The sequence below is a fragment of the Ordospora pajunii genome (genome assembly GCF_021821965.1).
Source record: "Ordospora pajunii strain FI-F-10 chromosome Unknown Cg_09A, whole genome shotgun sequence".
Taxonomy (NCBI): domain Eukaryota; kingdom Fungi; phylum Microsporidia; family Ordosporidae; genus Ordospora; species Ordospora pajunii.
In genome coordinates this window covers 62,300-89,192 of record NW_026848129.1, presented here as the reverse complement: position 1 = coordinate 89,192, position 26,893 = coordinate 62,300, and the positions used below count along the sequence as shown (strand labels likewise).

General features: G+C 45.1%; 24 protein-coding genes and 1 non-coding gene across 25 annotated transcripts; 9 read left to right on the top strand and 16 right to left on the bottom strand.

Annotated features, from left to right (window-relative positions):
- Positions 1 to 45: 45 nt before the first annotated feature.
- On the bottom strand, positions 46 to 1,308 carry HK407_09g14420 (kinesin motor protein; the record flags this gene model as incomplete). Its single annotated transcript, XM_060421402.1, has 1 exon — positions 46 to 1,308. One exon carries the CDS (start codon positions 1,306 to 1,308, stop codon positions 46 to 48), a length of 1,263 nt encoding a protein of 420 aa, XP_060276483.1.
- Positions 1,309 to 1,553: 245 nt separating this feature from the next.
- HK407_09g14410 (HhH-GPD superfamily base excision DNA repair protein) lies at positions 1,554 to 2,246 on the top strand (the record flags this gene model as incomplete). Its single annotated transcript, XM_060421401.1, has 1 exon — positions 1,554 to 2,246. The coding sequence occupies one exon, from the start codon at positions 1,554 to 1,556 to the stop codon at positions 2,244 to 2,246; it is 693 nt and encodes a 230-aa protein (XP_060276482.1).
- A 42-nt stretch (positions 2,247 to 2,288) lies between these two features.
- HK407_09g14400 (putative ribosomal protein S4) lies at positions 2,289 to 3,095 on the bottom strand (the record flags this gene model as incomplete). Its single annotated transcript, XM_060421400.1, has 1 exon — positions 2,289 to 3,095. The coding sequence occupies one exon, from the start codon at positions 3,093 to 3,095 to the stop codon at positions 2,289 to 2,291; it is 807 nt and encodes a 268-aa protein (XP_060276481.1).
- Positions 3,096 to 3,379: 284 nt separating this feature from the next.
- On the top strand, positions 3,380 to 3,895 carry HK407_09g14390 (ubiquitin-conjugating enzyme; the record flags this gene model as incomplete). The annotated part of the gene is made up of 1 exon (XM_060421399.1): positions 3,380 to 3,895. One exon carries the CDS (start codon positions 3,380 to 3,382, stop codon positions 3,893 to 3,895), a length of 516 nt encoding a protein of 171 aa, XP_060276480.1.
- On the bottom strand, positions 3,848 to 4,711 carry HK407_09g14380 (uncharacterized protein; the record flags this gene model as incomplete). Its single annotated transcript, XM_060421398.1, has 1 exon — positions 3,848 to 4,711. The coding sequence occupies one exon, from the start codon at positions 4,709 to 4,711 to the stop codon at positions 3,848 to 3,850; it is 864 nt and encodes a 287-aa protein (XP_060276479.1).
- Positions 4,712 to 4,816: 105 nt separating this feature from the next.
- On the bottom strand, positions 4,817 to 7,177 carry HK407_09g14370 (uncharacterized protein; the record flags this gene model as incomplete). Its single annotated transcript, XM_060421397.1, has 1 exon — positions 4,817 to 7,177. One exon carries the CDS (start codon positions 7,175 to 7,177, stop codon positions 4,817 to 4,819), a length of 2,361 nt encoding a protein of 786 aa, XP_060276478.1.
- A 194-nt stretch (positions 7,178 to 7,371) lies between these two features.
- On the top strand, positions 7,372 to 8,379 carry HK407_09g14360 (ribosomal protein L4/L1; the record flags this gene model as incomplete). Its single annotated transcript, XM_060421396.1, has 1 exon — positions 7,372 to 8,379. The coding sequence occupies one exon, from the start codon at positions 7,372 to 7,374 to the stop codon at positions 8,377 to 8,379; it is 1,008 nt and encodes a 335-aa protein (XP_060276477.1).
- Positions 8,380 to 8,434: 55 nt separating this feature from the next.
- On the bottom strand, positions 8,435 to 9,748 carry HK407_09g14350 (uncharacterized protein; the record flags this gene model as incomplete). The annotated part of the gene is made up of 1 exon (XM_060421395.1): positions 8,435 to 9,748. The coding sequence occupies one exon, from the start codon at positions 9,746 to 9,748 to the stop codon at positions 8,435 to 8,437; it is 1,314 nt and encodes a 437-aa protein (XP_060276476.1).
- Positions 9,749 to 9,942: 194 nt separating this feature from the next.
- Positions 9,943 to 10,350, top strand: HK407_09g14340 (putative SRP19 protein; the record flags this gene model as incomplete). The annotated part of the gene is made up of 1 exon (XM_060421394.1): positions 9,943 to 10,350. One exon carries the CDS (start codon positions 9,943 to 9,945, stop codon positions 10,348 to 10,350), a length of 408 nt encoding a protein of 135 aa, XP_060276475.1.
- A 76-nt stretch (positions 10,351 to 10,426) lies between these two features.
- Positions 10,427 to 11,278, bottom strand: HK407_09g14330 (uncharacterized protein; the record flags this gene model as incomplete). The annotated part of the gene is made up of 1 exon (XM_060421393.1): positions 10,427 to 11,278. One exon carries the CDS (start codon positions 11,276 to 11,278, stop codon positions 10,427 to 10,429), a length of 852 nt encoding a protein of 283 aa, XP_060276474.1.
- Positions 11,279 to 11,405: 127 nt separating this feature from the next.
- HK407_09g14320 (uncharacterized protein) lies at positions 11,406 to 12,170 on the bottom strand (the record flags this gene model as incomplete). Its single annotated transcript, XM_060421392.1, has 1 exon — positions 11,406 to 12,170. The coding sequence occupies one exon, from the start codon at positions 12,168 to 12,170 to the stop codon at positions 11,406 to 11,408; it is 765 nt and encodes a 254-aa protein (XP_060276473.1).
- A 41-nt stretch (positions 12,171 to 12,211) lies between these two features.
- Positions 12,212 to 13,126, bottom strand: HK407_09g14310 (putative 8-oxoguanine DNA glycosylase; the record flags this gene model as incomplete). The annotated part of the gene is made up of 1 exon (XM_060421391.1): positions 12,212 to 13,126. The coding sequence occupies one exon, from the start codon at positions 13,124 to 13,126 to the stop codon at positions 12,212 to 12,214; it is 915 nt and encodes a 304-aa protein (XP_060276472.1).
- Positions 13,127 to 13,233: 107 nt separating this feature from the next.
- Positions 13,234 to 13,596, bottom strand: HK407_09g14300 (putative RNA polymerase Rpb4; the record flags this gene model as incomplete). Its single annotated transcript, XM_060421390.1, has 1 exon — positions 13,234 to 13,596. The coding sequence occupies one exon, from the start codon at positions 13,594 to 13,596 to the stop codon at positions 13,234 to 13,236; it is 363 nt and encodes a 120-aa protein (XP_060276471.1).
- A 53-nt stretch (positions 13,597 to 13,649) lies between these two features.
- On the top strand, positions 13,650 to 15,935 carry HK407_09g14290 (putative ERCC4 nuclease; the record flags this gene model as incomplete). Its single annotated transcript, XM_060421389.1, has 1 exon — positions 13,650 to 15,935. One exon carries the CDS (start codon positions 13,650 to 13,652, stop codon positions 15,933 to 15,935), a length of 2,286 nt encoding a protein of 761 aa, XP_060276470.1.
- A 174-nt stretch (positions 15,936 to 16,109) lies between these two features.
- HK407_09g14280 (NUBPL iron-transfer P-loop NTPase) lies at positions 16,110 to 16,847 on the top strand (the record flags this gene model as incomplete). The annotated part of the gene is made up of 1 exon (XM_060421388.1): positions 16,110 to 16,847. The coding sequence occupies one exon, from the start codon at positions 16,110 to 16,112 to the stop codon at positions 16,845 to 16,847; it is 738 nt and encodes a 245-aa protein (XP_060276469.1).
- An 8-nt stretch (positions 16,848 to 16,855) lies between these two features.
- Positions 16,856 to 17,449, bottom strand: HK407_09g14270 (ras GTPase; the record flags this gene model as incomplete). The annotated part of the gene is made up of 1 exon (XM_060421387.1): positions 16,856 to 17,449. One exon carries the CDS (start codon positions 17,447 to 17,449, stop codon positions 16,856 to 16,858), a length of 594 nt encoding a protein of 197 aa, XP_060276468.1.
- A 175-nt stretch (positions 17,450 to 17,624) lies between these two features.
- HK407_09g14260 (uncharacterized protein) lies at positions 17,625 to 18,692 on the top strand (the record flags this gene model as incomplete). The annotated part of the gene is made up of 1 exon (XM_060421386.1): positions 17,625 to 18,692. One exon carries the CDS (start codon positions 17,625 to 17,627, stop codon positions 18,690 to 18,692), a length of 1,068 nt encoding a protein of 355 aa, XP_060276467.1.
- An 80-nt stretch (positions 18,693 to 18,772) lies between these two features.
- On the bottom strand, positions 18,773 to 21,373 carry HK407_09g14250 (uncharacterized protein; the record flags this gene model as incomplete). The annotated part of the gene is made up of 1 exon (XM_060421385.1): positions 18,773 to 21,373. One exon carries the CDS (start codon positions 21,371 to 21,373, stop codon positions 18,773 to 18,775), a length of 2,601 nt encoding a protein of 866 aa, XP_060276466.1.
- A 55-nt stretch (positions 21,374 to 21,428) lies between these two features.
- On the bottom strand, positions 21,429 to 21,926 carry HK407_09g14240 (rer1 protein; the record flags this gene model as incomplete). The annotated part of the gene is made up of 1 exon (XM_060421384.1): positions 21,429 to 21,926. The coding sequence occupies one exon, from the start codon at positions 21,924 to 21,926 to the stop codon at positions 21,429 to 21,431; it is 498 nt and encodes a 165-aa protein (XP_060276465.1).
- A 109-nt stretch (positions 21,927 to 22,035) lies between these two features.
- HK407_09g14230 (uncharacterized protein) lies at positions 22,036 to 22,923 on the bottom strand (the record flags this gene model as incomplete). Its single annotated transcript, XM_060421383.1, has 1 exon — positions 22,036 to 22,923. One exon carries the CDS (start codon positions 22,921 to 22,923, stop codon positions 22,036 to 22,038), a length of 888 nt encoding a protein of 295 aa, XP_060276464.1.
- A 144-nt stretch (positions 22,924 to 23,067) lies between these two features.
- On the top strand, positions 23,068 to 23,565 carry HK407_09g14220 (uncharacterized protein; the record flags this gene model as incomplete). Its single annotated transcript, XM_060421382.1, has 1 exon — positions 23,068 to 23,565. One exon carries the CDS (start codon positions 23,068 to 23,070, stop codon positions 23,563 to 23,565), a length of 498 nt encoding a protein of 165 aa, XP_060276463.1.
- A 73-nt stretch (positions 23,566 to 23,638) lies between these two features.
- Positions 23,639 to 24,943, bottom strand: HK407_09g14210 (tubulin/FtsZ protein; the record flags this gene model as incomplete). The annotated part of the gene is made up of 1 exon (XM_060421381.1): positions 23,639 to 24,943. One exon carries the CDS (start codon positions 24,941 to 24,943, stop codon positions 23,639 to 23,641), a length of 1,305 nt encoding a protein of 434 aa, XP_060276462.1.
- Positions 24,944 to 25,014: 71 nt separating this feature from the next.
- Positions 25,015 to 25,087, top strand: HK407_09g14200. The gene has a single exon. It is a non-coding gene; the product is annotated as a tRNA-Arg (tRNA).
- A 135-nt stretch (positions 25,088 to 25,222) lies between these two features.
- On the bottom strand, positions 25,223 to 26,095 carry HK407_09g14190 (uncharacterized protein; the record flags this gene model as incomplete). The annotated part of the gene is made up of 1 exon (XM_060421380.1): positions 25,223 to 26,095. The coding sequence occupies one exon, from the start codon at positions 26,093 to 26,095 to the stop codon at positions 25,223 to 25,225; it is 873 nt and encodes a 290-aa protein (XP_060276461.1).
- Positions 26,096 to 26,365: 270 nt separating this feature from the next.
- On the bottom strand, positions 26,366 to 26,893 carry HK407_09g14180 (putative RNA polymerase III; the record flags this gene model as incomplete). The annotated part of the gene is made up of 1 exon (XM_060421379.1): positions 26,366 to 26,893. The coding sequence occupies one exon, from the start codon at positions 26,891 to 26,893 to the stop codon at positions 26,366 to 26,368; it is 528 nt and encodes a 175-aa protein (XP_060276460.1).

The following is a 26,893-nucleotide window of genomic DNA, read 5'->3' as shown; positions in this document are numbered from 1 at the left end:
CAAATAAATCTCATACAGTCAAGCACTCACTTAGCCATTCATTCATTAGTCCTCATCAGCTCCTTTCCGCTTCATCATCAGCCCAGCCTGGCGTCTCCTGCTGTCTGACATGCTTACAAAGTATTCGTGTATATCAAGCAGAAGCTTTCTATTCACATCAAAGTCATGCTGAGATATCTTGCCCACCTCTCGCTCCAGACACACCAGATCACGTATTGCATCATCAACAACCTTGCTCATCTCATTTACCTCATACTGCAGATTCAGCATTCCAGCTGGCATCGAGCATGGCCGAATATCCATCAACGCTATCTGTGCCTTCAGGCTCTGGTTCTCCACATCCAGCTCCTTCAGCTTACTTTTTACATCCTCCAGCTCTCCATTTACATCAGAGTTCACAGTTGCTGGGTTCTTAATCATTCGAGACCTTCGAAGAAAGTTCATCGTTCCAACACTATCGCTTCTATTCTCCAGAGAAACATTCCCAATAACAGTCAACTTGCAGTTTCCACCAAGTGAGTCTTTCAGAAGAAACGTAAGCTTCGACTCTCTGTATCCTATATGCCCGTCTGCATCGCCACTCAGCTTGTTTATTACCTTTCCAAGACACAGCAACGACTTGTTGATGTTCATCGCCTCCTTCATCCGCAACTCTTCAATCTCCCTTTCCCGCAGCCTCTCAGACCCTGCAAGATCAACAAAGCACAGCCTCGACGCCCTGTGCACAATATCACACTCATTACAGAGATACACCATCAGAACACAGTGGCTCCTGCTGCTTTCCTTATTCATCGCCGTCGACGAAATCTTCCTTATCTTCAGCCCGCGCATGTACAGTTCCATACTTTCGTCATAGCTGCTTGACTCCACAACAGTCAGGTTGTCAACAACAACCCCAGCACATGGATCCTCCCTTATTGATAGCGTGGCATTTGGATCAAGCAGGTCAAGCATCATCTCATTGTATATCTCAACAAAAGATAGCGACACCTTAAGCCCTGTGTGTCTGTGTAGAAAGTCCAGCGATCGTTGCACTATCCCCATGTTGTGATCATTTCCCTGGATGGTGTATGTCTTTCCGCTTCCTGTCTGCCCATATGCAAACAACGTGCAGTTGTATCCCTGCATGCACTCTACAAGCAAGCTTTTCGAAATTTCCTGGAAAACCTCTTGCTGCGTTGAATTCCTAAAAATCCTATCAAAGCAAAACTCGCTCCCATCTATCTTTATTGTGTCTCGAGTTGCAGTAATGCCATCTGGAATCGCCTGCGGCTTGATTCTTAGATACGTCCTGACATTCTCGGCCATTCTGTATTCCCGATGGGACAGATCCTCGGTGTTTTATTGCAATATTCCATACAAAGATGCATCGCACAGCCATTTATCGTCTCGTAACAACTTATGCATGCGCTTTACCATATACACACTTCATGCATGAAATATAGCATACACTTATGCTCATGCAGCCTGGATGGTGAAGTAGAAGCCTTGCCAGTCTGCACCGCTATTCAGTGCTCAGCAACAATAAACTTCAAACAATCGTCCTTGCAAGCATGCACGATTCGGTTCAGCTATACAACGAAATAAAGCATCATAGAAAAAGCATCGTAGCACCTGTGGATTTGATGGGATGCTCAGTAACTCCTCGATGCACTTCATACGAGCAGAAGGCACTGTATGTCCTGATTGCACTTCTTTTATCATCACAGACACGAGACGGCATAACATGGAATGCGATGCAAAGACTGTGCCAATCCCTTCCGGAAGGAACACAGAACAACTGCTCAGAATACAACGGACTCACCCTCGAAAACATACTCATCACAAGCACCAGGCACATCAACGATTGCATCAAGAAGGTTGGATTTCACAACAAAAAAGCACTATACATCAAGAAAATCGCACAGATATTGAGTAAGACGGGGCTTCCAAGCACTCTGGACGATCTACTTATCCTTCCAGGCATAGGAGTAAAAATGGGCGTCCTGTATATGGCACATGTCCACAACAAGACAGTGGGAATAAGTGTAGACACACATGTCCATAGAATCTCAAACAGAATAGGACTTGTAAACACCAAAAGATCTGTTGACACACAAGCAAGACTCCAAGAAATCATCCCTACAGACGAGTGGATAGCACTTAACACAGCCATGGTCGGGTTCGGCCAGACAATATGCCTTCCGCGGAATCCAGACTGCAGCAAGTGCATAATTGCTTCAAAGTGCCCAAGCTCTCTTTTCTGACACATCCAGATAAGCATTACACAAGTAAGTAAACGAATGGTTTTATTCATTCTCCTCAGCAACCTCTGCATCAATCATCTCGCCAAGCCTCATGTTGATCTTTTCAAGCTCAGAGTACTTGATTCCATTCTCCTTCAGCAGCGTTATCCAGATGTCGTCGCGCGACTCCCCAATAAAAACACAGTTCTTGTCTGCACACGAAAAAGAATGTCCCGCAAAGTCAGTCATTCCGTATATCTTGGCATCTGCATGCTTGTTAATCGTGTTTACCACTCCGATACATCCCTTTGATCGCCCATTCAGCACATACACCACCTTATCTACCCCAGGCGTTATGTACCCGCTAACCTTCCCGCTTCCATTATCAATCCTAATTGTGTCCCCAATTCGTATTGCAGGGTCGCAAAACCTGATGTTCAATCCACAGCTCGACACAACATACGGCACATTCAAGTGCGAATACTTCTTGACCACTTTTGCCAGTCGGTACTCCGCCTCGCTCGATGCTATCTTGTGCAAATGGAATTTCTTCGACACTGTGTAAAACACACGGAAGTGCTCCCCCGTCTTATCAATAGACAGCACATCAAACAATCCAACAGGAAAGTGCGGATCCGTTCTGACCCTCCCATTCACCTTCACATTGTTCCCCTCCAAAATAATCCTCAACTCCTTCCTGTTTCCTGCATACTTCAGAAACCTGGACACCAGATACCCAAGAGGTATGCATCTCTTTGCACTGTGCGGCCCACTCGCAGGTTTCAGTGCAAACACTCCTCCAAGCTTCCCCAGCATCCATGACTTAGGTGCTGCCAGACGCTTCAAATGATCTTTATGCCCAGTCGTCATTTCCCAGGGCAATTTTTTCTTGCAAAAATCATCGAGCCATTGCTCAACCAGCCATGCAGTCATGCCCATTCCGCTCTACGCTTGCAACCAATCACTTATAGCCACGCACGCAGGTATAGCCTCATCGCATGTAAACACATTCAACAGCACATGCACACTTGCATCATGCTTGTTGCATTGCATTCAGACACTTCACACAGCCAATCGCCAATCACAATCGCCAATCACAGTGAAACACCTTAAAACAAGCCAATTCGTTATAACAAGCCTTACATTCAAACTGCATGGTCAAACTGAACTCCAGGATAAAAAACGAGATCCAGAAGCTGTATAATGCAAGGTACGAGGTCAGGATGATCGAGGGCACCCACACACAGATGGAAGTCCTTATCAATGGCCCTGCTGACTCACTGTACAGCGGTGCAAAATACATCGTTGGCATCCTGCTTCCTGACAGCTACCCGTTCAAAAGCCCGTCAATAGGATTCAAAACACGCATCTTCCACCCAAACATCGACGAAGCAAGCGGATCAATCTGCCTCGACGTCCTCAACCAGATATGGTCTCCAATCTACGACCTGTTCAACATCGTCGATATCCTTATTCCACAGCTGCTTACATATCCAAACCCCTCAGATCCACTCAACTGCGAAGCCGGCTCGCTCTATCTGACAAACAGAGAAAAGTACAACGAAGTCGTAAGAATATATGTCAAGCAATACGCAATCCCAATAGCCAAAGAATCCTCCGGCTCAGATCCGCATGCATGCCTGACCGATGACGAAAGCATGGAAATATAATAAAACATCCTTAACCAATCCACTCAGCAAGCATAACAAATCATTTACTTCAATTCCAAACAGCTTACACATAAACTCCTTCCCAATGCTTTTGTTAAAAAGCGTCTCCCTTGCCTTAAAAAACGCATGAGACGTCAGCAACGCATCGCTTCCTGCCTGATGCTGGATCCCTTCCCTCACCAGCCCAAGGTCATTTGAAATCTCCTGTAGGCCCTTCTTCAAGTACTTGCTGTTCTGCACTAGAAACTTTATGTCGCAGAAGTCCGGAAAAAACGCATTCAGGAGCCTGTAGAACTCGTCTTCTCTCTCAGGTAGCATGTTGCATGTCAGGATCTTAACAAGATATCCAAAGTCAAATGCAGAGTGGAACGAAATCCATGTCACCTCCTCGCTCAGCACAAGCCCAGATGTCATCAAGGCCTCTCCAAACTCCTCAACCCCTATTCCTCGCCTTCTGTGTTCCTTGAAGTCTATCCTTGCCTGAATAAGAAGATCTATCGACTCCTGCGAATACATCTCCGTCTCAAGATTAAACTCAAAGTTAAACTGCCATGTATTCGTTGGCTGCGGCCTGTTGCCCTGCTCATCGCTTAGCGAAATCCCAATCTGTATAATCTTCAAGATATCTACATTGCATCTCAGTTGCTGATACACAAACGACGAAGGAGACTTGAAACACCCAACAGGCTTCGCAACCACTCCGGGAAATTCAGTGTCCATCCCAACATATCTATATCTCCTTACAAGCTGCGATATCCTTCTCATCTCCGCATTCAGATTGTCCCTCCACACATTCAGTATATGTCCTTCTCCCATTTCAAGGGTGCCAACAAACCACCACAAGCATCACTTGCACTTGCTGCTACACAAGCATTAGCATTCATCCAGGATCCATGCTCGCATATCTATCTTCCATTACCTCTATCTACACACTGCATCTCGAAACACCTGCATCGTGTTGCTCTTCTTGTATATAAGATACAAGTTGAACTCTGCAAGCCGCTTCAGCTCAACATCAGATGCATTCAGCGCCTCCAAGTAAAAACGCTCCGCAAGGCCAGGAAACCCAAAAAACTGATATGCCTTCCCAATGTTGTACGATGCAATGCATGCATCATCTCCTCCCCCCTCCGCAATACATCTCTCCCTCAATCCCTTCAGGATCGCAACTCCTTTCTTCACAAACATATTCCTATCACTTACACGCCTCGACTTCGAGTGCATCAGAAACATCGATGCAAGAATGATGCTTTCTGAACGGCTGCTCTCCCTCTCAATCGACGACACCATCTCTACCGTTTTTGCCTGCAACAGGTTCGGAATCAGTGAATTCAGAAACAGAAAGTGCGTCACTCCAACCACGCTCCTTCTCAAGCATTCTCTTTCGCCTGCATCTTCCTTCTTCTGCATATGCATCTCCTCCATATCCTGTACCTCACAAACCTCTTCTTCATCACTCGACGAATACTCCGTGTTGCTAATCATCAGCCTCCGCCTGCAAACGCGTTGCAGATACTTCTGAAAATACGAAAACTCTCCATCCTTGTGGAAAAACATAAAAAAGTTGCTGAAGTAGAAAAGCAGGTATGTGTACGAATAATTGCCCGTGTGGCATATCATACTTCTCACAAGAGTCACAAAGTCTCCAAAATCCCCAAGCACTAGCGAGATCTTCAGCCCAACAAACACCAGCTTCATCATCAAATCATTCCTGCACCGGAACACATATGCCTCCAGCCCCTTGAAAACCATCCCCGTTGCCTCCTCAGACCGTCCTGCTATCAGAAGATAGCATATATGCCCAGATACAACATCAAACCATTCGTCAACGCTTAGTCCATGCAGATCAGCCAGTCGGAATCCTTCATGTACATCATCAGCCTTAACACTCCCAAGATCCTCCCTGTCCTGCTCCGACTCCCTTCCTATGCGCTTCTGCTTACATATTCTTGACATCGTCATGCTCTTGCTCTTCTTCCTCCTCTCATAAACTCGCTTATTCTTCAAAAAATCATTCACAAGCACCTGGTTCCTCTCAAGAAACCGTTCAGGCTCCTTTTTCAATGCCTTTGTCTCCTCATAAAGCACATGCATGTCTATGCATTTCTCAACCGAATATGCCTCCCCGCATTTGTTCCTTTCATCAACAATCTCAATGAGCTGCTTGATCGTTTCATACCTCCGGGCCATTTCTGCATTTCCTTGCTTCACATATATCGAATGAATGCACGATTTCACCATGTCATTCACGGGATTGATTTCTAGCACAAGTTTGTAGTACAAAAGTGCCTCGTCATCTCGTCCGCTGTCATGAAAAACCCGTCCCATCTTCCAATACACAAACTCCTTCTGATCCTCAAATTTGTTTCTTACCCTGCTCAGTAGCCTTGTCACCTCATCAACCATCCCTTTGCTAGCGAGCACCTCCACCAGATGCCTTAGCATGCACAGCTCAATCTGCTCAGCCCACACATCCTCATCATCAAGAAACTCCCAAAGATCCTTGCAATCCTCAGCCTCCTTGCCAGCCTCCAGCTTTGCAATAATCCGGATCACCTGCAGCTTTGCATCAAGAGTAATTGCTCTTGTACCCACATGCTTTTCAAACAGCATGTTCATGCCAGCTGTATCAAGCGCATCATACTTCAGAAGGATCAGTTGAAGCACATAGTAATCAGAACAGCGGCTGCCTGCATTCGAAAGATGTGCTTGAAGCTTTTTTGTTAGCCTTCCCAATTTTGCTTTATGTGTCACAGACTGCTTGATTAGCTCAAAAATCCTGTCGTCTGCACCATCAAACTCAAAAAGCTCGATTCTGCAGCACAGCTCCTTAAACGTGTCCTTACCATACAGCTGCATCTTCTCAAGAACCATTTCCCTCATGCTCCCCTTCTTCTGTAGCACCTCAATAAAGTATATCCGCTCCTTCTCATACCCAAGGCGCCGGGAATACTCGTAAAGCTTTCTCCAAAGCCCATAGTTGTTCTTTTGCAAGTGTGCTGCAACAAGAAAGCAGTAGTATGCCTTTGGATACTCCCTTTTTTCTTCAAATATCAGCCCTAGAGTAAAGTACGGGCGTGGATTCTTTGGGCATAGGCAGATTGCCTCCTTGAGGATCTGGATGCATTTGTCCAACTCGTTTCTCACATACATGTTGTTTGCAATCGATATCAGCCCTCGTGCCTTCATGGCTCTCTGAGATCCCTTTGGTGTTGATCTTCTTCGTGATCTTCTTACACTCAGCCACTCCTCCTCCCCACACATCCATCTATCGTAGCTCATTGTGAGGGGATTTGCTTGAGCTGTATTTAATGCATGTGCATGTTATGCACGACTGTGCCCGTGTTGATGCTTTGCAGACATTACTGCAGTGCATTGCATGCATTTGTTCATGCCTTGCGGGACAACAACCCCTTGTAGGTGCGGCCTGATGCATTTTGCAAACTTTAAAAAATTGCACAATCGAGGGGCTTGAAATGAAGCAGCGCATCAACTGTTATGAGACTGATGGAGTAACAGTGAAGAGAACGATGGACTTGCCCGAGGTGTTCTCGATACCGATAAGGCATGACCTTGTGCTGAAGACACATGCGCTTTACAGGATGAAGAGCAGGCAGCCGTATGCAGTGTCGAAGACGGCCGGAAAGCAGCATTCGGCAGAGTCGTGGGGAACAGGAAGGGCTGTTGCACGAGTACCAAGAGTGAAAGGGTCTGGTACAAGACGGGCAGGCCAGGGAGCATTTGCAAATTTTTGCAGAAAGGGAAGAATGGCACATCCAACACAGACACACAGAAGGTGGGCAAGGAAGGTAGTTGAGAATACACTGAGGATTGCAATGGCAATGGGGGTTGCAGCATCTGCACAGGCAGGGCTTGTTGAAGCACGCGGGCACAGGATATCGAACATCAAGATGCTGCCGATCATTGTATCTGACGAGATAGCAAAGATGAAGAAGACAAAGGATGCAATGAAGGTTCTTCGTGCATTGAATATCGAGGAGGAGCTTGAAAGGGTTGAGAGCAGCAGAAAGGTCAGGAGCGGAAAGGGAAAGATGAGGAACAGAAGGTATACACAAAGGAAGGGAGTGCTACTTGTGCATGGACAGGATTCTGAGCTGCTTGCATTCAGGAACATCAGAGGTGTTGATCAGATGAGCATCGATGCACTTGATCTTGTTGAGCTGACGCCGGGAGGGATGGCAGGCAGGCTGATTATATGGACGGAGAGTGCGTTTGAGAAGCTTGACAAACTGTTTGGAGGATTTGAAAGAGCTTCTGAGCTGATGGATGGATTTATGCTGCCGAACAGGATGGTTACGCACGATGATCTTGAGGAGCTCTTCTATACTGATGAGGTGCAAGCGGTTCTTGATGAGCCATTGCTGATAGCAAGAGAGCCACTTGCAATAACGGAGGAGGAGATTGCAGAAAGAGAGAAGTTTATCAACAAGTTTGATGCATCTGCAATACGAACGGTGAATTAAACCTGCGTTTATTTGAATGTTTACACTTGTGCATGCACTTTGCAACGATGCTTGCTTATTTACAGAGATGTGCCTTGCCTTCTACTGCAAAGCCGGCAATGAACAGCGAATACACTACTATCAGTGTGTATCCAAGGTCTCTGGTCAGTTTCTGGTGCCTAAGAAGATAATTGACAAACACCACCTTGACTTCTGCAAGAATGAATACATACGAGAAGTACACGAATGGAGCGTTTGATATGTTCTGGACGCCTGCATGCAATGTGTCTCTGCCCAGTGCTATTTTAATCAGAGGTAGAAACAGGAGGGAGTTGAACACTGGCGAGTACATCACAGAGCATGATGCCATTTCAGGCATGCCGGATCTTGCATAGTGCATGCATGTGACGATCTCAACAATGTTTGCAAACATTGAAAGAAGCGTTCCTGACAAAAGCTGGCTTCCAACTCCTGACACTTCTGCTATATGCTGGACCATGCTGCATGTGCCTGCCATCATTACAGAGAACAGAGTTGTTGCAGCAGCAAGCGAATACAAATGCAGCACATTGCTCAGAATCTTCTTCTTTGTAAAGACGTACAGCAACGATCCAAACAGAAGCGCGCATATCATCAATGCAAGAATCTTTGCATACTCGAGATGCATTCCGAAGTACGACAGTGCAATCATCATGTTGATTGCTGGAGAGAAAATTGCTGCATATGGCTTTTTCTTTGTTGCCTCGTGTGGCATGCGTGAGTGATTGAGCAGCAAGACATCAAATACAAGCCTTAGCGGATACATCAGTGCCCTTCCAGCTGTGTGCGGCGCACTATCCAGTGCAAATGCCCTGGAGGATATGCTGCTGCTCTGTGACTGTGCAATATATGATGGTATTGTGATTGTGTTCGTCAGAAAGATTGCAAACACACACAGCGACATAAATGGAATGAAGCTTGATGACGATACATTCGATAGCATGATCAGCAAGAGCAGATGCGATGCTTCCATGAAGAAGATATCCTTGTAAAAGCTCATATGGTGTACAACAAAGTTGGATTTTGCAGAAAGCAGTATGATTGCAAGGGTGATTGCAACCGATAGCTGGGTGCTGCCTGAAAGCACAGATGAGAAGATGCCAATTGAGGATGCCCTGTGCAGGCTGGCCATCAGCACGATCTTTGGCATGCTGTTCAGCAGGCATAGCATTAGTGCCCTTATGAATGTGTTTTCTGTCTTCATAATGAAGAATCTTGCAATTCTTGTATGGTACTCTTGTGCATAAAAGACACTAAGGAGAGCGGCGAATGCAAGCAGTGATCCGGCAAGCATTATATACACAGGGAGAGGCTGTGTGTCTGGCAACAGCAGCGACAATCCTGGAAACATTGCAGGGATGTGTAAACAAAGGAGCTTATGTTGCCGCAATATGATCTGTAATGCATAGTGATACAGGCAATGCCTGAGTGTGCTTCACAATATCGGGCAGGATGCATGATTGTGTTTAATGTAATGAGCTTGAGGCGAATATACACAAGCGCATAAACAGCATACATAATTTTTTGTGGCAGGTCCCCTCCAAAATGGATAATAGTCATTTTTGCCTGTATCCGGTATACATTGACAGCATGAAGTCGGCATCTGAAGGCAGGAAGTATGGGATTGGTGTGTGTGTTCCAGCACCGAAGTGGCATGAAATAAAAAGTGCTCTGTGCAAGCTTGATATTGAGCATGTTTCTGAGCCAGGAAGCAAGCATCCAAGGGACTTTCTCAATCCAGGAAGATTTCGCATCGATAAGAAGTACGGCAAGAAATTTGTTGTTGAGGGATTGAGTACTACAATACTGGAGGAAAGAAATAGCACCCAGAAGCAGCCTGGAGCTCGCCAGGGACATTCCAAGGCATCGAAAGGCATTGTTCAAAACGGAATTTACGTTGAGAACAAACTCAATCTAGTCAGGAAGAAGAAGGAAAAGAAGAAGAGGCAATGATTGCTGCAAACAAACAGTATACGAAATAAATGATTACAACACATATTTCTAGGCTTTTAATAATTATTGCTTGATTCTATTCAGAAAGACAATGCTTCCCGAGATTCATGATTGACTCAAGACACTCTGGCGCTTCAAAGAGTATAACATACAGCACAAGAAAGATAACTGAGAAGAACATAGTCAGCAGGAGTGGGGCAAGCACGGTCATCAGGACCTCTTTGCTTCCAACAAGCATGCATATTGTGAATATTGCAAGGATTGTGCCCATGTTGGTGTATAGAATAATCTTCAGGCTAAACTTGTCATCATAATAGCTCTCAAGCTGGTCGTCAACAATTGTTATTGAGTCTCCTGTGGAGTTGAATCCGTATGTGAAGCATTCATTTCCATCGGAATTCGAAGCGAAGTATTGCCTTACTGATGAGTCAAACAGAAAGTCTTCACTAGATGCAAAATATTGTGCTTTGATGCTCAAGCATTCGTGGTCGTGTGCAGCTGAGCCGCCACTGCCATGCATTGAGCAATGCTTTCTCCATATGCACAGCAGCTCCTTATGTAATATCTTATAGTACAAGACCTTTTCTGTAATCCTCAGGTTGTTTACTGGATTCTTGACGCCCATCCTGCTCATTAGATATCCGCCCTCCACGCAAAAAAGAAGATTGTTCAGGTATATTGCAGAATAGTAGCTATGGAAGACATGGCCAGTGGATGGATCATTTGTAGTCACCATTGCAATAACAAAATCCTTTTCTTCCTTCATGCATGACACCATCAGTGTCTTGAACTTTTCCAGTGTGAATGCCTCAATCGTGTCGGTATCGAGCACGCAGCAGCAAGATTGCATGCACATGTCTTTGTTACTGCACTCAAATGTAATTTCTGAGTGAGTGCTCAAGACTGCTTGTGCCAGGCACTCCTCCATCCAAGAAGTGCAACAAACATGCTGCTTTATACCAGATATTGTTTCAGATTCAGGTCGAGGCACAAAGACACCAATCAGTCACATATGCACACTGCAATATCAGAATCAATCAGCTGGTATGCATACATTATCCCACTTGCTTATATCTGGCAATTACATCTTCGCAGCATCTTCTTGCGGTTGCCAGACTCGTCTTGTTTTTCGATACGAGATGAATGTATGCTGGCTCATTAGACTCTTCTCCCAAGCAAGGCTCAACATATCCAGAGTGCCTTCCCCTCAATACAGCATCTACAGAGTAGTCATGCACAATCCCAAGCAATTCATTCTTGATCAATTCGCCATCAGCTTCATTCTCCAACTGCAACAGCACTCTTGATGAATAATACTTCGCCCCATTCCTCACCACCTGTCTCCATGCAGATCCATACTTACCTTTCATATATCCATCTATTGCTTTGATCCTGTCTCCAATTTTGCTCATTGCATTGTGCAGAAGCTCAGGTGTTGCTGCATAAACATCATACATCAATGCATCTGATTCATCAGCTTCTGCATTCAACTCAAAAGGCTTGTAGCCTCCACGAACAACAATCTCCACTCCAAGCTCCTCCTCAAGCATCATCACAACACAATTACGCGTCGACATATACGGATTGCTTGTTCTTCCAACATTATATGCTGCCTTGAATTCATAATTATGTATTCTTTTCTTGATTTGCCTCGTGAAGTTCAGCATAAACTCACCCACTATGCTTCCCTCAGGATTCAAGTCAACGCTGTGAAGACGAACAGGCCCAACATCCACACTTTCAATTGCCTCCTTTGCTTTCTTTACTTCATTTTGATTTCCACATCCTTCGTTGCCGTCCTTAACTGCATCCCACTTCATTCAGGGAATGCATGTATCTTGTTTTTACTGCTAGCTCGCGATTAGCATTGCTGCACACCATCAATCGTGCTTTCGTGAACTGCCATGCGCGCCGTTTTCTTGCTTCGTATATCAATCATCATCTTAAATATATACAGCTGTGCAATTCCTGCATACTTGCCATACTTACTCACATACATCTGTTGCACTCTGTCATATGTCTTATCTGACATTCCATTAGCACAGATTCCAAAGTGCTTCTTTGCATGATTGAGCATGTGTGTGTCTATCGGTACAACACCGTGCCTCCCCAGGCCTATCAGCAGAATACAGTCTGCAACCTTCCTTCCTATCCCTCGTATTCCAAGCAGAGCTTTCCTACAATCCGCTCCGCTTACAATGCTCTCGCTGCCTCTCTTCAGATACTCCGCTGCATCACAAACATATCTTGCCCGGTATCCGAATCCATTTGCCTTCAACTCATCCTCAATACCCACCAGCCTGTCAACTGAAGGAAAGTAGTGGAACCTGAAGCCCTTGTACTCCATAATAAACTCGCCCTTCGAATACAGAAACCACACCATCCTTGTTATCCGCGGAATGTTGTTGTTTGATGAGCAAACAAACGAAAAGATAGTTGGAACCAACTCGTTTCTGAGCATCCTTAATCCAGAAAGGCATTCACCATCAAACTTCCACTTCGTCACCAGCTCATGCATGGATATATCAAGCGTAAAAAAATAGCATATTGCATCATGTATGCTCATGGTTGGCTTGCGCCCATAAAGCACCTTGTACAGCACAGTCTTCCTCTTCTGCATAAAACTCATAAGATACTCTCCAACAACACCTGTATATTCACATTCTCCGGTCCTTTGGAATGAAAACACTTGCCCACTAAACAGTGTTTTCTCCAAATCTATTTCTTCGCATGTATTGATAACGGTCCATCCATTGCATTCCGCTCCACTTTCCATGCCCACACAATCTGACATTTACTTATAAATCACAGTACTTGATCATGCACGCAATAACCATACACATAAATATTTAATATACTCAATTGCCGGTGCATCACTGCTTCTTAGAGCATCTGATGTATTTTCTCAACAGCCTGGCTTATGGTATTATCATCCTTCGACTCCAGCGATGGCACCAATGCCCTTGCCTCCTCAACGGACTGTGGAAACAACGATCCCAGCAATGCGATTTCCATCTCGTCAAAGTGCAGTCCTGCAAGATTCGTGCGCAGATCCTCCGCCATCGACTTGTCCTTGATCCTGCAAAAGCACTCCAGATACCCAAGCGTAGACCTGAACGTCTTGGATGCATTCGACCTGTAGTCTGCACGGAAGCGCTCCTTGTGGCTTTCCAACAAATATTTTGCCTCTGCAAGCATCACTGGGTGGGACTCATGCACATCCTTGCTGTGCTGGCTTGTGTTCATGGCTGGGGCTCAAACTCACTTGCTTGATATCTGCATTATCGCAGCCCAACGCCATGCTAGAGTACGAAGACGATATCCACAAGCAAACAGAAGGCCAAAGCTTCTTGCTTGTGATGGGCGGCGGGCTGAACATTCAGGGCATCATCAACAGGTGCATCGATACGTACTTGAACGAAAACAGCTTTGTGCTGCTGGTTAACTTCAGTGATGAGGACAAGGCATTCGTTCTTGGAGCCAATCCTCTGCATATACACGATGTGGGGATGCATCCTAGGAAAAACAGAGCAGAGATCTATCAGGCAGGAGGTGTGTTTATTGCTGGTAGCCGTGTGCTTATTTCTGATATGCTTGATGGAACAATCAATGCTGCAAAGGTAGACTGTTTGATCATATGCAATGCAGAGACGATGACAGAAGCATCACCAGAGTCGTTTATTGTGCATGTTTTCCGGTCGAAAAATGCAAATGGACACATCAAGGCATTTTCTGAGTCGCCCACCCATCTTGCACTTGGGTTTTCTCCTCTGGCTAAGAAAATGAGGTGCCTCAAGATAAGTAAGGTGCTGTTCTTTCCCAGATTCCACTCAAAGGTTGAAAATTCTCTGAATGCAGATGTGGGTGTTGAGGAGGTCAGGCTTAGGATGCCGAAGAAGGTTGGAGAAATCCAGGTTATGTTGATGGAAATTATAGACAGCCTTTTAAAGCTGGTGTTGAAAGGAAATGACAGAGGCCAGATCAATTCGGGGATGGTTATATCAGGAAACATCTACAGGATTTTCAAGCAGCTCAAAGTCTGGCCTATCAATAATGCATGGGGCAACAGTGTTGGAAATGCAAGTGTGGTTGATGATCTATGCGACATGAAGACACTTGTGTTTTTTCTGTTTTCTTGCGATGCCGGCTCACTGTACAAGTATGTGGGCAGGATGGTGAGGAGACAGATGGAGCTGGGCAAGAACAGTACCTGGATAAACCTAGATGCTTCCCATGCACTGGTTGACAAGGTAAGAGAGCTATTCCATGAGGCTGTTGAAAAAGCAGGCTGCCCAATTGCATATGGCAAAAGCATGCTGAATGAAAAGCATACACGAGTTGATATTGAAAGCGAGGTGGAGACTTTGCAAGCACTTCCCAAAGATACTCTCAAGGCATTCTATAGACTAAATCCAAAAGTCAACAAGCTGGTGGAAATCATTGAACAGTCGAGAGATGCTCGGATGATCATACTTGTTTCAAGCAAGCAAGTTAAAGACTCGCTGTTAGATGTAGTTGCATTAGCTCAGCATAAAAACGATGAGGGATGTGCTGCCGAAGGCATCGTTAGAGTTGTAACACATCATGAGTTCAAATACGACACGCATGAATACGAATGCGCTGTTTTGTTCGAGTCAAGCCAGGACAGCATAAGGAAAATCGAGCGATATGGAACAGCTCATTCGGTAAAAACATACTTTCTAATGTATAGTAACTCGCTGGAGGAGCAGAGATATCTTGAAGAAATAAGGATGGAGAAGGAATGCTTTGAAAAGCTAATTGAGGAAAGAGAACGGCTTCCATTGTGCCTGGATGATCTCGATGGCCAGATCGATCTCGATGACGAATGCATTGATAGGAAATACACGGTGGTGGTTGACTCGAGGGAGTTGAGAGCCGAGCTGCCGTTTTTTCTGTTCAAGGCAAGGAATGTGCTGCATGTGTCTACGCTTGCGATTGGAGACTATCTGCTGAGTCCATCGATATGCATCGAAAGAAAGTCGATTGCGGATTTTCTATCGTCATTGAGCAACGGAAGATTGTATGCACAGGCAAGCATGATGTGTTACAGATATGCATCTCCTATATTACTTCTTGAGTTTGATGGAAGGCCATGCCTATCTGATTACTACCGATATGAGCAGGATGCATTTAGAAACAGTGTTTTGTGCAAGTTTGTACTGCTTCTGTTTAACTTTGGGACACTACGTGTTGTGTGGTCTGACTGTAGGCTTTTTTCGGTAAAGGTGATGAGGGATCTACAGAGGAAGGAATGCTTAGCAGATGCAGACGAAGAAATGGAAATGGAAATCGGGATGGATCCTGAGCTTGTGGATGCGCTGCTCAGCATTCCTGGTATTACACAATTTAATCTATGGAAGGTAAGGAAGGGATTCCGGAGTCTAAGAGATCTTGCGTTTTCAACAATAGAGCGCCTTGAAAATGCTCTTGGGGAGAAGAGCTCTATGATGGTGCACAGGTTTTTCAGGCAAGCCCTTGCAGTGAGCAAAGCAGGCTTGAAAGAAGTTGAGAAATGCCAAGATGCAGCAGACTATGAGCCTGAGCAGAAGCGAAGAATTGTCTAAGGCAGCATACAGATGAACTGAGCAATCAAGCTGAAACAATGTGGAATTTGAACATGATAGGCTAGAAGAGTAAGAATGTGAATGGCTAAGGATTATATATGGCCTAAGAAGCAGTAAAATACATTTATATTCGCATCTTGTATGCAGAAGAAGTTCTATACGGCAAGTCCCTGTATGGTGAAGATAGCTGTTATGAGCGGTAAGGGCGGCGTGGGAAAGAGCTCGGTGTCCATAATGCTGAGTGTTGCGCTTTCTGAGGTAGGGAAGACTCTGTTGCTGGACTTTGATCTGTGCGGGCCTAGTGCTGTGTGTGGGCTAGGTGCTCGAGGGAGTGTTCGTAAAGCAAGTAAGGGATTTGTCCCAGTGCAGGTTACAGATAGCCTGTATGTTCTGTCCATGGGATTGATGATGAACGATACAGACACTGTTATATGGCGAGGGCCCAAGAAGATGCACATGCTGTCGATGCTGTATGACTCTACGGATGGATTTGATTATGTTGTGCTTGACATGCCTCCGGGACTGTCTGAAGAGCATGGATTTTTGTGCTCCAGAGACATTTGGGCATTGATTGTTACAACTCCACAAGAAGTATCGCTGCACGATTGCTCACGTGCGATTGACTTCTGCATGCAGAACAATGTCTGTATTCTTGGCTTGGTTGAGAACATGAGCGGATACCGTTGTGAATGCTGTGGCGCAATCACAAATATTTTTGGATCAAAAGGTGGAGAAAGGCTAGCCGAAAGCATGGGGATTCCGTTTGTATGCACGCTGGAAATAGATCCTGTAATGTGCAAGGCATTGGATGATGGAGTGTTTGTTAGCACAAGCATATCAGTGGCATCATACACGAAGTTTAGAAACGCAATTGCAAAAGTGATGGGCCATATGGTTGATACGACGATTTAATAAAAGCACTAGCAGCAGATGTATTTTATGTATTCATCTCGCAGCCTGAATCCCCTTTTTGGCTTCTTTTTTTCTTCTTTCGGAACCTTTTCTGCAATCATGCTGAATATCTCTGCCACATTCTTGCCTGTCTTTGCACTTGTTTCAAAGAGCATCAGCGATTGGCTGTCTGCATACTCCTTTGCCTCTTGATATTGCACTTTTCTATCATCCTCGAGATCAGATTTGTTGCCAATCAGCACCTTGATGAACTCCTTTGGCTTCTCAAAGCCAAGCTCGTCAACCCATTTCTTTGCAGTCTCAAAGCTTTCGACCGACGTAACATCATAAACTATCAGGGCAACCTGTGCACCACGATAGTACATCGGAATCAGGCTGTTGTATCTTTCTTGGCCGGCCGTGTCCCATATCTCAAACTTGACGCTTCCCTCAGGTGTAAACATCGTCTTTGTCAGGAAAGACGCACCTATTGTGCTCTCCTCGTTTGCATTGAACTCGTCCTTGACATACTTCAGCACAAGGCTGCTTTTCCCAACAGAGTAGTACCCAAGAACAACCATCTTGAACGTATATGCACTCAGGTCCTTTCGAAGACTCGTCATACCTTTGTTTATCTTACTGCTTTTATCTCTACTGTTTCACATCAATAAACAAGTTCCATCCTTCAGCCTTCCATCCTCATCACACATCCTATCTCTTTCGCAAAGCTCTTCCAGATCTTTAATTACTGATCGCTTCCAAATATTCTTTGTTTGTTTACAGATCAACAGGTTCGCGATGGAAACAGCAGAAGCTCCCGATGTCTACGAAAAGTCCAAAGGCATCTCCTCAATAATCAGAATCATCGGCTGCCCAGAAGACTTCCAGTCCCCCCAGCCAGACGAGCTTGATGTCTTGGATGCAAACACCATCGAGACATTCACACTCGAAGAGTTCAAGACCCTTGTCCTCGACTGCAGGTCCAAGAACAAAGACTTCATGATCGCAAGAGTAACCACACCTGATCCAGAGGACCAAACCATCTTGTACAACTTCTACTATGCTGCGTCCGAGATAAACAGGATCCTCTTCAGATTCGAGTCAGGCAGAAGGCTGCTGCACAGAATGAAAGTCAGAAACCCTCTTAACAACATGTACATCCTTGGCCAAGTCTATTACTACAAGGTTGTTCCATTGGATGTTGACAGCGCATTGGTTGACTATTTCTTTTCAGATGCCAAGCCATACACAGGAAAACTAGCCACAAGCTCGCCCTCTCGGGTATTCAAGTCAAGCTCCTCAGATGTCATCTTCGACAGCGGCAAACTCAACACTTCGGCAGATCAGCCAGAAACAAGAGGCGCACCGCACAAGCCGCACTCTTCCAGAAGCTCCCCAAAGGAAATAATAGAAAAGCTACAAAAAGGCCAGCTCTCCATCCCAAAGTCCATCCCTGCAGACAGAAATGTGTCCTACAACGCCAGATACTTTGCCTCAGACGACGACTTTCTGATGCAGCCAGAGGTAAGGGAATACTTCCGCAAAAACACATTGGATGCAGACGACGACTTCCTCTTCGAAATAGATAGAACACAGAACGACTTCTTTGCACTTCTTGAAACCGCATCCGAGGATGATAACGAGGAGGCGCTTGGCTGGAAGCGAGTCCTTACTGCACATGTAAGCATGCTGGTAACTCTACTTACTGTATGTCTTGTTCTTGGTGTTGGCCCTCAGATGGTCCTTATTGCACTTCCATTGACGGCCTTATTGATATTCTCCTTCATCGGCTCGATTTTTTATATCTTATTCTGCAGAAGAAATACATTCGATACCTTGGCTGCTAACAATGTTGAAGAGCTGTAAATAAATATGTCTAGATCCTGCCTCTTCTATCCATCATACGCTCAAGCCAAAAGACTCCACAACAACACAGATACAGGCAATTATTCGCTTGCCAATGTGTTTGCAAGCCCAAGGCTCTCAGCTAATCTCAGAATGTTCGCATCGCTTCTCAACACTCTCAGCAATATTGGTATATTTCTTCCAATCGTAAGCTCCTTATTGAAATGCACGCAAACTGCATTTACAGCCTCTTCATTCAGTTTCACTATGCTCAGCATCATCGTAAACTCCCACTTGTTTCCATCAACACTGGCTTTGAACCGACCACATGGAGTAATAATCACCACTTCACTGTCTGTTTCCTTTACTTCATACTCCATTCTTGCAAGACTTGCTATCTGTTGTATTCGTTCATCGTAATACAATTGATGAAGCTTCTGAATCAGCTCCGTACTTACTCCCATCGATATTCCGTTGAACTCATCAAAAACTCCATTCATTCCCTGTGCATACACCTTATATACACTCCTGCTCATCTTTCTCAATCTTAATGTCCCTTGCGATGTGTGCCTGAATTTGAATACCAGCCCAGATGATGTGCACACACATGGAATAAGGCCTTTTGAAAAGAATGCACCGAAGCAAACCAATACATCGACTGCATGTGTCTTTGGAACACATTCCAAAACATCATCCATTCCAAATGCATCTGTCTCAAGATTCATTTTTCCTTCAAATTCGTCAAATGAAAGAATCACATTCATGCCGCCAACCCGCATCACAAGCCCTCTTTCCACATCCATCGAGACTATGTCAACACCGTTCACCGAGTCAAAATCTGTTCTGCAATCTTTCTTCTCAAAATCCATCTTGATATCAAACATAAAAACCACAAATCTTACATACTCCTCAAATGCATCGCTCCTCACCATCCTTTCTACTGGAGCACTTGATGCTGCAAGAAAACCTGTAGATACCGCAAGATTATGCTCTTTTGGGTTCACGGCAATACATACTTCGTCTCCACACACACTATGGTTCACAAGCATTCGATCCATAACTACAACCGCTTGATTCGCAATAGAGCACGCGCTATGCACTAAAAATAACATATTCATGCTCTGCATAAAGTATTCATAGATACGCTCTATCGGAATCGTCCTCCGTATTTGCACGCCGCCTTTTGCATCTAGTACACTCTCACTTTCATCACAGCTACTGTTTGCAATCCCTATCACTCTTCCATGCCCTTCCATTGCCAGCAAAACCTCTGCATAGTCCAAAAATTCTATAATCTCATGGTTCCCTGCATACACCTTCAGATCCATGTGTGTGCTTGTAAGTCCTGCAAGACACACGCACACAAATGCCCGGCTCTTGGCAATAAACACATTCTTTTCCCCAAACACCTCGCTCCTGTAGTTCCTGAAAACATTGCATCTCTGACCTGCTCCCTCCTGCACAGCACGCCCTATCTTTTCAAAAAACTCATAAAAAACACTGTTTTCCCGATCCTTGTCCAAAAAAATCTCCAGGTCCAAGACACTTCTAAACGGCCTACCGTCTACTACAAATCCCTTGCTGAATGAAAATCGGACATCTGCGCCATCTTTGCACAGGTAATTCGAAACCCTGTACTCAAACTCCTCAATGGCATTCCTTTGTATTCCATCAGCATGGGTTTGCATCTCATTCTCTCCAATACACGCCGTCTCGTTACCAACATCTATCCATCCAAGAATCGCATGCCCCTCAATTTTCACTGACATCTTGAACTTGCCAACAACAACCTCGAACCTTCTATAGTGCCCATTCACCTCCATGTCAGCATACACAGAGGCCGCCTTTACTGTCAGAAACATTTGCCTCATCGTGAAGTGCGACTTGTAGGCCCTGGAAAAACTCGATATTGCGCTTACACTACTAGGCATGCAAAAAAGCAGGTGCCTGCTGAATGTATCATCCTCTCCCCGAACATCAATCAGTTTCCACTGGGGCTTCGAAATATCTCCACACAGCGCCAGTGTAAACAAAAAGTGCTCGTCCTCCAGGAAAACCATTCCACTCTCAACCTTCACACTTCTGTATACAGACAGATCCTCTCTACTGAGATACATTCTGCTTGCCCTGTGTATTTCTCCAAATTCAATGGCAGACTCTGCGTCCATACTGCAGCTGCTCTGGATGCCCTCCTCGCCAGCACATCCGCTGTCTGTGCCTGGCTCATAAAGCCTTGGCAAGAGATATTCAGGGTCAAATACAACCTGCAGACACGTAAAAACATCACCCTTTGGCGCAATCATCAGCTTCATAGACTCAAAAACATGCGCTAGATCATCTGCAATCTGCACATATCCACGGCTAGCATGCGATATCATCTTCATCCTGTATTCACTCGATCGGCTGCTCCTCAAGTACTCCACTCCGCTCAGAAGGACAAACAAACACTCAAAATCTGCTGCCTTCTGCCTGAAAAACACGCTTAATTCCTTCCTGCACATCATCTCTGACACTGAGTGGTACCTGCTGAGTGCATCCCGCATCTCCTTCATTGCCTGGCTAGCAAACATACACACAAAGTCGTTGAGATCAACATGTGCATCGCTCCCATGCTCTTGCGCACCATCAGCCATTCCACCTGTACCGTTTATGCCTTCTTCAAACTTAACTCTCCTCAGCGGCAGTCTAATGGGCTCAATCATCAGGATTCAATCCCTGAAGCTATTTCTATTCAAACGCATCAACACCAACATCTCTTTATTTCTTATAGTACTCCTTGCTTTGCACAAACGGATTATAGTTATACTTCTTCATGTGCGATATCAACCGCCTTGCTGTGTACACCACCATGAATATGAAGTATCCAACAAGAATCGGCGTGTACACAGGAATGTCCAGAATCGTGAAAAAAGTCCCAAACAGCGCTGTCCCAAGAGTCTTTGTGACAAAAATCCAGAACTCAAACTCCGGGAGATTCCTCACAAACGGCTTGAACTCATTATCTATCTTCTCGGGTACATAGTCGTCGTCCACATTCTCAAACGGGTCGGGAATCATCTCTCCCTTCGGCGTCAAGAAAAGAATTATTGCATGCAGAAGATAAATCCCCATGCAGTACGTAACTAGGTAAAATGCATTTGTCATCCATATGCGGATGCAGTACAGTACAAAAATAATCCATGTGATGCTCCATCTTATGTCTGGCCTCGATGCAAGCCTGTCTAAGTACACCTGCTTCAATGTTTTCAAGTCCATTTGGGTGGGGCATGCAAATCATCAAAAAATGCACGCATTGCATATGCTGTGCTCCTGATCAATACCACGTCTTAGAGCCATACGAATCCTCAATCCTCTCCTTGCTGGCTCACATATCAATTGCAAATGCCTTGCTACAGTATTTTTCGATCTGTCCATTGTCATGAGTGTATGAAAACGCCACAAATAATCGACTTGATACAATGAATATGCTACTGACACCAACTGGCTGTGTGTGCACCACCTTGCATGTTTTCTTTGATCCAAGCCTCCACCTTAGCAGCTTCCCATCAGATCCGCCAGAATACAGGTGCTTGTGAACAACCAATGCATTGACTGGATAGAATGTCTTTACTCCACCAGAAATGTCGTAATGCCCATTGAAGACATACGAATGGTCTCCGTTTACAAAATCCTCATAGTATATTCTTCCACTTGTAGTTCCAGCAAAAAACCCGTTTGCATGAATTGCCAGTGAGCGCACAGGCATATCGAACAATCGTCTGAAAAACATCGAGCAGCTGCTTAAGCTATATGCCACAACAGAGCTTTGCAGCCCACAAACCAGCACATCTCCAAGAATGGCCGAGCAATGTATCTTTCCATCAACATCTAGTGTGTTCCTTATCCCGCCTGATTCAATAAACACAACTTTCTTGTTCCATCCGCCAGCAACCACTGTGCAGCCATACTCATGAAGAAGCTGTATTCCACCTGCTCCGCTTTGTATTTCCTTTGTCTTGTTGAGAAAACCGTCATACACACAGACTTTTCCTTCAATGTCCCCAGTGATAACCCGTGTAGAGCCATCCCCATCTGCAGCGCTTGAAGACATGATGACTCTTGTAACAGGAGCATCAGTGCTCACCTGTCCAATCAACTCAAGCGTGTCTCCAGAGTACAGGCACAGTTTGCAATCCCAAGAGGCCAGTGCAAATCTGTTTCCACATGCTGCACCTATGATTGTGTCCTGCGGAATAGAACCAATCTCGTGCATTCGTATCTGAGGGATGCTTGCATCATCACACAAAACACATCATGCTTGTATTCAAGGTTCCCGTATGCATGAGTTGCATTGATCATTCCAAGAGTATGTAGCTGTAAAAACAAACATTGCAAATATCAACTCAGCAAGCCCTGAATGGATTGCCTGGACATTGAAGGACTGATTATTGCAGATGTGCATGGAGAGATTCTATTTAAAAAAGCATTTGTAAAGGATAAGGATCTTGCAAAGAGAATTGTTGAGAAGGTTCTGAACACCAGAGAAAGCATGTCGATGGCTTTTGACAAGATAGTCATGTCTAAGAAGATTGATGAGCTACTACTGATCATCTACTGCCCCATGGAGTGCAACGAGCCATTTGTTTGGCATGCATTCAACGAGTTTATGATTGGATTCATGTCAGTCATCAAGAGCTCAACCAAAGACAGGCTGTGGAAGAAGTATGATCAGGTTGTATTACTTGTAGCTGGGTTTGTATATGAAGGTATGATTGTGCTGTGCAAGAGCAGCGAGATGATTGACAGGCTTGCAAAAAGAAACTTTGAAGGAGTAGATGGAATGAAGGTTCCGAAGGGGCTTGCTTCCTTCATTCACAAGGCAACAAAGTCATTCACCATGGGAAGCAGCAAATAAACAGTAAAAGTCTTTATTCTATTGATAAAAGCGCCTCTGCTGGGCCAGACGAGTGTTGCATTGAATATACAGCTCAGGCACTCGAGTAATTGGACAGTTCTACCCTGCTGTATTCCTCCAGTAGCTTCTGGATCGCCTCTTTGCTCTGGTCAAACATCTCTGCATCAACACCAAACTTCTTGTATATGTCAAGAAACGCACGCTGCCTTCGAAGCTTATCAAACTGCCCACAGATCTTGAGCATAACCGATGCGATCCCTGATGAATTTGCAAGGCCAAGCCCTGACACTCTGCTGCCGCCCATCCTGTTACTGATGCTTCTATTGAGAACAACATTGAACGAAGGAGGCATCCAAGGCACAAAGTTGACAACTCTCTTGTCCAGAAGCCTCATCACTGTTCTAGACACCTCACTTGCATCATCGACTCCATGGAGTATATTCATCATAGACACAAATGCCTGTGTTTTTGATGAATCATAGCTTGCAAGCCTTGTTTTCGGCAGAAGAAGCCTTCGCATGACATCTGACGGCGTAGCCTTCCTTACAACCCTGGACATCTCTCCACACACAAACGGTGTATACGAGGGAACAACAAACTTGAATGTGTCGATCGGAACAAGAGATGCGTTTATCGACTGATGTGTGCAGTACATGTATCCTGGAAACCTGACCGTGCTTGTTGCTGCAGCCATGACGGTCGAAATAAGCAAGTTGATGTGATCAAATGTTGGCGTATCGATCCTGAGGGAGTCCAGCGCATATCTGCCAAGAGACGAGTTGTCCATCACAACCACGCTGTCGCAGCATTCAGAAAGCCTCTGCAGAGTCAGTATCGAGTTGTATGGCTGCACAACCACATCGCTGGACTCATCATTGTTTGGAAAGATCGAGTACGTCTGCAGTATCTTCTTTGGAAACTCGTCTCTGATCCTCTCAAGAAGCAAGGATCCAAATCCAGAGCCTGTTCCACCAGCAATTGAATGAAACAGGAAGAAAGTCTCCAGAGAGTCACAGCATTCGGCTTCTCTTTGCAGAATATCCATTACATCGTCTCCCATCCCTTTTCCAGCACAGTATCCATGCCCCCAATTGTTCCCTGCTCCTCCTCCTTCGTTCGAAAGAAAAATATTTTCCTGGTTGAAGAACGACGGGACCTGTGCAAGCACTCTTGGCTCAAGATCAACAAGTACTGAGCGTGGCACAAACACATTGTCATCTGCTTGGTAGAAGAACACGTCCTTCCTGTCCCCAAGGTCTCTGAAGTCATGCAGGATTCCACATGGTGATATCCCATGTTCGTTGCAAAGCATCTTCCAAAACTCTGCTCCCATCTGGTTTCCACATTGCCCAACCTGGAGTGTGATCACCTCGCGCATAAGGGGTGCTCGCCGTGTGTGTTCAAATCGCTGTAGCGGTTCTGTTTCAGACCTGCACAGTATGCGATGGGGCCCTGATAGCGAAATGGCTATCGCGTCTGCCTTCTAAGCAGAAGACTGCGGGTTCGAGTCCCGCTCAGGGCGTTTTTTACTTCCACACTCTCCAAACTTCCCATACTGCATCACACTCGTTTATTATTCGCATTCCTCACCAGAAGCACTTACAGCAACCGTTTTTATTGCATTTTCACTCATAATCTATAGTTGTCTCCACTTCACTTACTGCTCATTATCCAATCCTGTCGCAAGCTCAACAATCTTACTTACAAATCGCTTCTTGTCCGCTGCTTTTTCATATGCCCTCCGGATAGCATCAAAAACATCTGTGTTCTCAACAACACACTCAGACACCGCACATCCCCTCCTCAAATTGCCTCTCACAAACTGCCTGTTGATGTACTTCCTGAGCGACTCAACAAATGCATAATCTTCAGGCACAATCTGCTTAACAAACCTTGAATCCTTGGCAAACTTTGCATAAAAGCACACCCGCTCAAGAACCACCACACTCATTAAATTCGCCTCCATCTCAGCATCACTCACTCGAGGCGGCTCCTTATCATGCCCCAAATAGCATGGAATCGCCATCGCCCTGTTCAGAAGCGACAGACTTCTCTTCTTCACCTCCTCAAGAAGATGCCCAACACATTCCTCCTTCAGCTTCTTGTTCCCTGTCACTCCAAAGCTTGGCCCTGCTGTTCCCATCGCAAGCACAGATATAATAAGCCCATCAATAAAACTCGTCATCCCCAGAAAATTGCTCACAAGCTCAAACACTATCATGTGGTTCAGCTGGCATACTGCTCTGTTCCTCATGTAATACAGAATAATCCATATCCTCAGCCTCACCTCACTGCTCTCCACAGGCGGCCGGTTTCCTTTCAGAAACATCATCATCTTCCCTTCGAGTCCTTGATTCATATGCTTGCTCCGCACCACCCCATATATCACCATCCGAGACCAATCGTCGTTCATCTCATGCAAATAGTCCACACTCTTGAGAACATGTGCTAAATGCCCATACAGTCTGTGAAATACAATCGGTTGATCATGGCATCGCTTGATCAGCTCAACTATCCGTCTTATCTTCATCACAGGGCATTTTTCAGCAAATATTCATACATAAACTATAAAACTTTATCAATACTCTTCATCAGCTCTCCTGCATCAGCATTCAGCATAAGAAGATGGTCCAGATCCGTGTCTATCTCTTTCAGATTCTTTATTATTGCATCAAGCCGTTCCATCACATCCTTCTCCTCATCTGCCATACTCTTCATCAAAGGGCTCCGCTTTAAATTTACTCTACTTCTATGCTCAATATCCATTCATACATTCTACTCCTCCACCTTTAGGCATATATTACTCCCACCAATCAATCGGGCCAAGCCCCATCTCCTTGAAATCACACATCACACATGCATCAGCACAGTCCCACAGCACTCTCAGCCGCACCTTTGACTTCCTACGGAAATAAAACCGGTTGTTCTTATACACCCATACCCATGCTGCCTTCTTCTCTCCTCCATCGTTCACATACACCATTTCAGAACCCTCAGCCAGGTTCTCCTTCCGAACTCGCATCTCATCAAAAAATGGTATCCCCAGTCGGATCCCTTCACAATCCTGCGACAGAATCTCTCCATGCATTACTTCATCTCTAAAGAACTTGAACAAAAGCATCTCAAATTTTGCATGCGCTGCCAGAAACTCGTCATAAACCTGATACTCGTCAACTCCCGCACACTCAGTAACCACCACACACACCCCAAACCCTTCAATAATCTTGCCAACATATTTGCTCTTCAGCACCTCAAGCACCTCCCTCTCTTTCATCTCGCTACTCAACGGAATCTTGACATCCTCTTCAAACCACATTGTATAGAACAT